Source organism: Prunus dulcis, chromosome 1 (genome assembly GCF_902201215.1).
Source record: "Prunus dulcis chromosome 1, ALMONDv2, whole genome shotgun sequence".
Classification (NCBI taxonomy): domain Eukaryota; kingdom Viridiplantae; phylum Streptophyta; class Magnoliopsida; order Rosales; family Rosaceae; genus Prunus; species Prunus dulcis.
The window spans coordinates 43924049-43934033 of NC_047650.1; the positions used below are offsets into that span (position 1 = coordinate 43924049).

At 37.4% G+C, this 9985-nt stretch overlaps 2 protein-coding genes across 7 annotated transcripts; one reads left to right on the forward strand and one right to left on the reverse strand.

The window, feature by feature from the left end:
* Window positions 1-259: 259 nt before the first annotated feature.
* On the reverse strand, window positions 260-4963 carry LOC117614694 (transmembrane protein 64). 6 transcript variants are annotated; one of them, XM_034343585.1, is made up of 6 exons: window positions 4771-4963; window positions 4374-4490; window positions 1958-2238; window positions 1564-1800; window positions 1218-1435; window positions 260-935 (listed from the first exon to the last, which is right to left on the reverse strand). In XM_034343585.1, exons 3-6 carry the CDS (start codon window positions 2207-2209, stop codon window positions 704-706), a joined length of 939 nt encoding a protein of 312 aa, XP_034199476.1. In that variant the 5' UTR covers window positions 2210-2238; window positions 4374-4490; window positions 4771-4963; the 3' UTR covers window positions 260-703. The 6 variants fall into 6 exon arrangements, with proteins under 6 accessions (XP_034199476.1, XP_034199474.1, XP_034199475.1 ...); XM_034343583.1 differs by having other exon boundaries at window positions 1958-2251; XM_034343584.1 differs by having other exon boundaries at window positions 1958-2251; window positions 4766-4963.
* Window positions 4964-6544: 1581 nt separating this feature from the next.
* On the forward strand, window positions 6545-8803 carry LOC117620492. Its single transcript, XM_034350589.1, has 3 exons — window positions 6545-6584; window positions 6772-7697; window positions 7784-8803. The coding sequence occupies exons 1-3, from the start codon at window positions 6545-6547 to the stop codon at window positions 8801-8803; spliced, it is 1986 nt and encodes a 661-aa protein (XP_034206480.1).
* The last annotated feature ends 1182 nt before the right edge of the window (window positions 8804-9985 follow it).

Genomic DNA, 9985 nt, shown 5'->3' on the forward strand with positions numbered 1-9985 from the left:
ACGCCACGTGAAAGTGTTATCACGCATATCATAGCATTATTGGCCGGGATAGCAAAATAATGTCATCCCCATTTCATGGAAGTCTCTCTCCTACCACACACATTTCACAATTATTTTGCCATATAATATAATATATGTCAGCTCCCAGTGGTCTCCCAGGCGTTGGATGATTTTAAAAGAAATCCAATGGTGAATTTGCCGTGTGCATAAAAAATGACATCCGTGATCCAATTGATTTTAAGTGAAGCAAAACACCAGAAGTCATAAAGATGCTTTCACATTACGATATTTACAGGAAATCAATCGAAATATCCAAATCTCTAGTTCTGCAGCTAGTCCCGAACGCTCGCGGCAGATTAGAAAAATAAAAAATAAAAAATAAAAAACTAGCTGAGAAGTCCTCTCCATCAGAGTATCTTCTTATGGCATTTGCAGCAAAGAAACCAGGTAGATAAAAATATGTAACATCCACGCGACCACAAAGTATGCGCACTGTAGTTCAAAATTTTCTACATTTTATACACAATAGTATCAATCTTTTTTTTTCTTTTCTATGTTTGCCTATTTGACATAGTTACAAAACCTACCCCTCCCCTTCTTCCCCTAAAAGGGGAAGACATAAAACATCGCTAACAAATCCACTTATCTGCCATCAAATTCCCCTGGGTGACCAGGCTACCATGTTCCTATAAGCTTAGGTTTTTCAACAGGAAGCTTTCTCCATCTCTAAACTGCCATGGCCCGAGGCAGATGCTTCCACTCCACTAGTTTCTTCTTCTCTTTTAAGCTCGTTTAAAGCATTTTTTGCATAAACAGTAAAAGCAACTGTGGTTATAATTGCAACAATTAAGGATATAATGTTGTATATGATCTCAACTGTAGTCAAGTGATAGTTCCCATACTTAACATCTGCAAATGTCCTTATTAAGCGACCACTGCACAAGAAAATAGCAGAAATGGTTGAAAAAATAGTTTATATTTTATTTCTAAAGATCAACATTTGACTGGCAATAGCCAAGCATGGTTAGCTGAAATATCTCATGGGCATGCCTTGTGTGCAAATGTATGGATATCAGAACGAACTTTACTTTGATGAGATTTACCACTAATACTTAACAGAAATCGGAAAACATAAAGCATTACGTTTTTCTTCAGTAATAATTCCCTTGGAATTTGATGGTTCAAAAGTTATCATAGACAGAGGATAAAGAACCCACCTGTAGATGTAAATGAAAGCTTCTGGCACCATTCCAGCAACTGATCCGCATAAGTAGGGCCAAAATGTCATACTGGTAACCACAATTGCATAGTTGAAGATTGTGTACGGAAAGGGTGAAACCCTAAAGAGAGCAACCACTCGAAATTGATGGAACCAACAACCTTCCCCAGCAAGTCTAATCATTGCAGCATTCCGGGGCCATCTCTTTAACCATTGCTGCCCACATAACCAAAGACATATCACAGGCATAGAAATGTAGTATTATTTTAAAACATAAAACAAAAATGAAAAAGAAAAACTCTCTTCAACAAGTCATCATCAGTTAGAAAAAATGAAAACCTTACATGGATGCGGTCACGGAAAAACAGACCAATCAAATATGGCAGGACCATCCCAATAGTTGTTCCAACCATGATTATAACAAACCCGAAGCCATAACCAAAAATCATTCCAGCCAACCACATGGAAGGGCCAGAAGGTATTAAGACCACAGGGAACAAAGCGAGAGAAGCAACAAGAACAAGGGCAAGAACAGGACGGCCAAAGGCAGTGGCTTCCCACTGCAATATTGGCAAGAGAACCTGCCATATATTAAAAAGCTTCAGGTATTAAGAAAAAATATAAGATTTTGAATCCGCTGAACAACCAAACAAAGTATATAATTACAAACAGGACAATAGTGAGTTGACTATAACATGTTATATAAGATCCAAGGAAAGAAGAGTTAATAGGAAATACCTTTTCAAAAAGAAATGGCATCCCCCATTTTAAGAAAATGAGAAGAAATATAATGATAACAAGGCACCCAGCAAAGGCTCTAATCCACCACAAAAAAGATTTAACTCTTGTTTCTGATTGTGGCTGCAAGATATCAGCTTCTGCCGTCCTTGTTTCATTGGATATAACCAGCCGAACGTATTCACTGTCTTCTCTCACACGATACACTGAGGTTGAATGCTTCCCCAACTCTTCAGAAGTGTTTGTCATCATTAATGAGACCCCAGAGGCAGTAGAAAGCGCTATTAAATTCAACTGAAAATTATTAAAAGTGTCAAGTAAGATAAGATACACATATGAAACCCTTCCCATATGAGAAAAGTTATATGAAAATGATCAGAAATTTATAGGGGGAGAAAAGGTGAAATATTCAGCATCGAAATTTAAATAAGAATCCTGAACCATGGCAAGTAGTACCTATATCACACACTAAATCATATGATATTCTATGAGAATTCCACTAGTGACAGATGTAAGAAGGAAATCGGTAATTACTATATCTAGATTTTATCTATTACAATTATAGTTTAGGAGTTTGATGATTAGGGGTTTAATTATCTTGTCATTGCAGTATTTATTCCCTTACGGCCTTTTGTCATGTGATTGCTTAAATGATAGGCCGTTCTATAATGGAGATTTAGAGTTCCTGGTGTATGATAAGAACAAAGACTTGAGTTTGAACTGCTTTGCCTCTCTCCTTCTCCTCTATCTATTTTAGATTTTCTTCCCTAGACCCCTCTTTTTCCTATTTTATTTTGGAATTATAGCAAACTTCAATGTCAATGATCACTGTTGTCCTTGGAGCACGACCATGTGCAACAATCACCATGTGTGAAGCCCTGATGACAAATCTGCAGGGTCTCATGTGTAGCCCCATGCACCATGACCCAGCCAATACCTCTTTCGTTGGTCATCTCTGACTGTTGTTCCATTGAACTCCAAACAATGTGCACATGGCACCAGATTCAGTCTCACCACTGGTTGTTGTCTCTGCTCCTCCGTGTCTTGTTTCGATAAACCAAACATATCAATTGGCTACACATCCCCGATATCCTTCTGGTCAAATGCCACCAAGTTCACATGTGATAAATCCAATCTGACTCGACTGTAACTTATCTGAATCTTCTGGAGTTACAAGAGTGACAGTAATCACTCAACATTAGCTGAAATTTCTTAACTCACAGTACCAATAATTTCTTGAGACCTGATGAAATTACCTTATTCTGCCTGATACAAACATGATCCAACCTTGTTATGCTCAAATCAAACACAACACCCAGTTTAATCTCAAACCAGCTTTTACAAACAAGAAGGAAAAATATAGTGTTGTTGCAGCCATCTTCAGAATTGAGTTTTTAGCAACTACAGAACAACTTTGGGCTTTTGTTCACCCTTCTTAAAGCCATCAATGCCTAGTTTACCTAGTCTGGAGGATGCAGATCCCATGCAAGAAAGACAGTTGCTTTTATTCCCTGATCTTGATTAGCATCAAACCACTCCTGTCATGGAGAGGATCTAATGTTGACAATTATATTCTTGTCATTGAGACTCTCACCCATTGATTTCATAATTCCTCATCAATTTAACCGTGCAGCTCAAACTAAAGATTTGTTGATCTTGTAGCTTCCAAAATCAAAACAAAAACCATTAATGTTACAAAACCTGAACACAAGTTTCATACAATCTGGGAAGAATAATGGCGTAGGTGCAACCATGAAAGTGAATAAATTAAGTACATCATGTTTGTATCATTAGAGTTAGAATTTAGGATTTACTTAAAATTTAGACTCTTAGAAGAATTTAATTATTATGTTTTTGCAGTATATATTAGTTTTTAGGTACTTGATTACTTTGAGATTGCGTACAATACAAATAGACCATATTGTAACGGATTTTGGAGTTTTTGGCATTTTGACTTAAAATGCAGAGCACTTCTCTTTTTTTTTCTTTGTCTATCCTAACTTCTTATTCTTATATCTATTTCTCTCTCTTCTTCTCCAGATTCGTAGACGAAATGCTCAGATAATTTGCAATAACATCATTAAATACATAATCAAGGGCAACTGGATAAAGCAGAATAAGGAATGTTACTACTTTGGTGACTGTCCAATGACACCTTTGACAGCCTAAAAAAAAAAAAAAAAATCAAGGAGCTTTGCACCTTTGACCATAAAGTGTCAACTTTAAAGCCCTCGCTTCTCTTGAAAACATTTTGTCTCTCCCCTCAACTTACCCGTCAAAGAAAATAGTTTCCGTTCTGATTTTGATTAGCATTTTCAAAATCAGTAAACACAGAATAGTTGCAGCAAAAGGGGCAAAAGTAAACGGGATGATGTTAATCATTTTCATGAAGTGAGGAAGAGAATAAGCCACTTACAGGAAACTGCCAGAGGCGCTACTCTTCTACCTTATATCTCTATGTGCTAAGTGCTAAGTTGAACGGCACAGCAAACAGCAGCTTCATCGCATTTGGATAAATAATTGATATAGTACGCTGTGAATACATGTTTGAAAAATTAGAGTTTGCATTTGCTGAAGTAAGAATCCCTGAAGTATATATTTTCATTACCCGACCTCAAGAAAGTGGAATTTAAGAGCAAGTAGCAGAAATCAACGACTGCCCAAGATCATAGATAGACAGATAGATATATAGATAGAAAACATTGATGCTTGTCCTGAAGACAACTAGGGTTTCGTATCACAACATGGGAAGCACGAATTACTGAAATTAACTAGCAGAAAAGAAAAGAAAATAATCAATCTACGCACTTTACCTACGGCTGTTTCTAGTGGAGCCGAGCTGAGGAGTTTGATTGAGTTGGACCACCGCAGCCGGAAAAGCTGGCTGCTAGCAGTCGGCGGTATTGCTGGTTGTTGCTTTGTTCCGAAATTATCCTTTTCAACCACCCCACGCCAGGAGAAAGTGTAAGGTCTCAGAAACCAAATAGAAAAGAGTAAATAATATCTTCGTCTTCAGTAATATCTCTTCGTTTTCTTTCAATTTTCTTTATAAAACTTATTATGCGTACGTGGACCGTGGACCGGGCAATGGCATAGTCCGCCAACCCAACATCACTTTTTGTTAATTGGTCAACATTATGGTGGGCATTCAAACTGGCGAATCGGAAATCTGAACCGAATTATACTGGACCAAACTGGACAAAAATTGAGTTGAGCAAAAAGTCAACAACAAGTCAAAAACCGAATCGGACCGGTTTGGAGCGATTTTGGATTCGATTCTATGTCTTCAAAAACCAAACTGGACCGAACCGAATCGGTCAAATTAAAAAATATATATTTTCAATATATATTTTTAATTTAACAAAAAAAACTAATATTTATCTAAGTTCAATTTCAAAATATCTCTCTTTTCTAATTTTAATATTTATTTTTATATGAAATTGAATAATTTATTAATTTTCAAGTAAAAATAATAATATTTCAGTTGAGAATTGTATTAAAAAATAATTTTTATAATTTGGTTCAAAACCGAACCGAACAGTTTTTGAAATTTTTTATATTAAAATCGAACCGAACCAAACTGAATGAATAGTACCGAATCGGTTCTAATTTGAGGCAAAAATCGATCCAACCCAAACCGTACCCACCCCCAGTGGGCATTGGAACCGCAAAACCTCAAAATCAAATCAAACCAATCCGAAAAAAACCGTGTTGACCGAAAAAGTAAAAAACCGATTCAGATTGGTTTCGATTCTAGTTTTCCACCCTAAGGAACCGGTCCAATATAATTAATTTATATATATATATATATTTAAAATATATCAAATTTTTTAGGCCCAACCCCAACTATTTCATTATACCAACAAAAAGCCCAAATTTCCCAAGTTCGTTGCCCAAGTCCAACAAGCCGTATTTTAATATCGGGTTAATGACCTAAATGGTCCCTCAACTATCGCTCCAGTATCATTTTGGTTCATCAACTAAAATTTTCAATTTAAACGTCCTTAAACTTTTCATTTTGTACCAAAATTGTCATTCCGTGATAGAGTCCGTCACTTTCGATCACGTGATGGCCACATGACTGAGTTTTGAAGGGTATATGCGACTTTTTGAAAAGCCCTATCGTTCAGAACCAAAATCCCTCCAAAATCCCTCTACTTCTTGAGAAGCTCTCTCATTTCCCGCGATTACCATCGAGTGAAAGGGATTCTAATGCGAGTTGCTGAATTGGTCAATGCTGTAGTAGTGTGCGCGTTGTTGAATTGGTGAAGTTAGTGGGTAATTTCAGTGTTAGTTTTGGAGTTCGAATTTGGGAGTTTGGGTTAGGGTTTGATTTTGGAGATTTTGGGAAATTCACTAGTTGCTGATAATGGAGTACGAATTTCGTTCGGGTGGAAAGACTCCCAAATACAGTAAGGGCTTCTATAATGCATTTTATGTTGTTTTTGTTTGGAAATGGATGAAATAGATGAGTTGTCCTTGTCTGGAACTGTGGTTTCTTTATAAAGATTCCTTTTTCTGTGTTTATGTTCGGCTTTTTGGTTGTTTTATGTTTAAAGTAAGGGTAAATGAATCGTTTTCTTGTATATGGATGTGGATTTGGCTTTTGCTACAGTGACTGTAGAGTGTAAACTTTATGTCTGTGGTCCCTTGGTTGTGGTTCCTATATGTTGAATATGGTGTTTTTTTTAAACAGTTGTGGTCCCTTGGTTGTCTGATTCACTCCCAACTCAGTCTTTTTTGCCCTTGTTGTCGTTAGCATTAACAACAAAACTATGACTTTAAAATAACATATTGTTGTTTCAATTTTGCAGCTAATAATGGAATGTGCACTCTAGAATTACATCATGGGGGTTGGTTTGAAAACGAGGTTTATAAGAACGGTAAGGTCTGTTATTTGGATAATATTATAGAGGATTTTCTATCCTTGTTAGATTTACTGAAAATTGGGAGAGGTCTTGGGTATGAGGTTGACATTTCTCAAGTTGAGCAACGTTTGGACATTAGGTGTAAAAATCCTGAGGGTGGACTGGAGCTTGTTACATCAGATGCTACAGTGGTTGAAATGGTTGGTCACATACCATCCAATAAGGTTGTTGTGTTATACTATAGTGAGATTGAAGACTATGAGTATGATGCAAATGCAGAGAATTGTGATGGGGATTTGACTCAGAATTATCAAGTGAACGAGGTGGATTATATTGAAGTTGAAGATGAGGAGACTTTTGAGAATGTTGGGACAAAAGTGGCAAATGAAGATGCTGTCAAAGAGGTACCAAATGAAGATGCAAGGGCAGAGTTACCAAATGAAGATATAGGGGCACATTTCACTATTGATAATGAAGGAGTAGAATTACCAAATGAAGATATAGGGGCACATGTGGCAATTGATAATGAAGGGGAAGAATTGCCAAATGAAGATGAAGATGCAGATTCAGAAATTAAAGACAGTGATTATGAGTTCAGTGAAAATGAGGCAGAGGATAGGCCAACTGTGGGAGAGAATATAGTAGATGAGGGGACTAGTTATGGTGCTCTAGGAGAGGTGTCATCAGATGGTGCTGACACGTCAGAATTTGACAGTGGAAGTGGGACTGATTCTGAGGGTAATGGTAGAAGAAAGATAAAACTGCCAAAGTTTAAGCAGTATAGAAGAGATGTGGATTTGAAAAATCTTGAGTTTAGATTGGGAATGAAGTTTGCAAACAAAAAACTACTGATAGAGGCTATCAAGGAGCTTGCAATTATAGAGGGTAGGTAGTGAAATTGAAAAAAGATGACAACATACGAGTTCAGGCTAAATGTGTGAAAGGGTGTTCTTTCCAGGTATATGGATCAAAGATTAGTAGAGAGGAAGGGACATTTGCTATAAAAACTTTGAGCCTAGAACATCAGTGTGGAAGAGGGGACAAGCTTAGGCATACTACATCAAAATGGCTTTGTGACAGATATGCAAACAAGTTGAAGCGCAACTCAGACTTTGATCTGATATCATTTCAACAAGATGTGTTGGAAGATTACAAAATAAATGTCACCAAACTTCAAGTTTATAGGGCGAACAGGCTAGCCAGAGATTTAAATGAAGGTACTTTCAAAGAACAATATGCTAGATTGTGGGATTATGTAGAAGAATTGAAAACTGCAAACAAGGGTAGTACAGTGAAGATTAAAACTCAGATTGTGAAGGGTGAGACAGTGTTTCAAAGGATATATGTGTGCTTGGCTGCTTGTAAGAAGGGATTTTTAGAAGGTTGCAGACCTGTTATTGGTGTTGATGGCTGCCATTTGAAAGGGCCTTATCCTGGACAGATCTTGACGACTGTTGGGGTGGATGGGAACAACGGTTATTTCCCAGTAGCTTATGCAGTGGTTGATATTGAGAGTAAAGACTCTTGGATTTGGTTTTTCAATCTTCTTATTGAAGATTTAGGGATTACAAATGAAAAAGCTTGGGTAGTGATTAGTGACAAACAAAAGGGACTTGTACCTGCCATTGAGAGAGTACTTCCAACTGCAGAGCACATGATGTGTGTGAGACACCTGTACAGTAACTTTAGGGCATCATATATTGGTCTTGCTCTGAAACATATATTATGGGCTGCAGCAAGAGCTACAACTGTGCCTTGGTGGGAGGCAGAAATAGAGAAGATGAAAAATGAGGATGAGGAAGCATGGAAGTGGTTGAAGAAGAGACCTGCAAAAAATTGGAGCAGATCTCACTTCGAATCACATTTTAAATGTGATCTTTTGTTGAATAATCTATGTGAAAGTTTCAATGCAGCCATACTAGATGCAAGGGATAAGACAATTTTGAGTTGCTTGGTGAGGATTGTATGTGATGCTTAGGATGGCTAGTAGGAGGTCTGCATGTCAGAATTGGAGATACTCTGTTGGGCCTAGGATCTTCAAGATAATTGAGAAGAACAAGCTAGGTTCATCACAATGCATTCCTAGATTGGCTGGTGAGAAATTGTATCAAGTGAGCCACATTTATGGTGGAGAATTTGTTGTAGACCTTAGAGCAAAGACATGCTCTTGTAGGAGGTGGAATTTATGTGGAATACCATGTCCCCATGCAATCTCAGCAATATTTCAAAGATGTGAAAACCCAATTGCTTATGTGGATGATTGTTATAAACTAAAGACTTATATGAAGGCTTATGAACCTGTGATTCACCCAATCCCTTCAATGGACCAATGGAGTAAATGTGGTCTTCCTCCAATTAAACCTCCACTTTATAAGCAACAACCGGGTAGGCCTAAAAGAGTTAGGACGAAGGAGCCTGGTGAGGTTGAAATACCAGCCCCCATCCCACCAAACCCTATGCCTCCAAATTATATTGCCCCACCAGCCAAGCTTAGAAGGGTTTTCATTCAAATAAGATGTGGTGGATGCGGTCAAAAAGGCCATAATAGAGCAACATGTGACAGACAAAACAATGAAACCCAATAGGTATGACTGTTAAACACCTTGTTTAGTTCTATGTTATGGCGTACTTACATTAATAATTTTGTTATACATTTGCAGGTTCATGCATCTTCAACCCAAATGGAGCAAGGTTCTTCTTCTAACACAGTAAGAGGGAGAGGCATAAGTAGAGGAAGAGGAAATATTGCTCAAGCTACTGCTAACCCAAATTCTCTACAAAGTGTAAACTTTGGTTGTTCTTGTGGTTTTAAATTGCAAAAGTCATTAGGAAGCTGAAATCTTTAATTTTTTTTTTAGATGGCAAGAGGTAATGGAGAAGGAGGCAGAGGCATAAGTAGAGGAAGAGGCAATATTGCTCAAGCCCTTGTTTACCCAAATTCACAAGAAAGTGTAAGCTTTATTTTCTAAATTTTTTCAATTTTTTATTGCTTATGTCATTGAAAAACAATAAAGATCAGTAACTTTTCTAGGTGACAAAAGGTAATGGACAAGGAGTCTTACCATCTTCACATATTGGCTTAGGAAGAGGTTTACCATCTTCAAAGCTAAGTGCAATTAGAGGAAGAGGCTTAGGAAGAGGCCTAAGTGGAGGAAGAGGC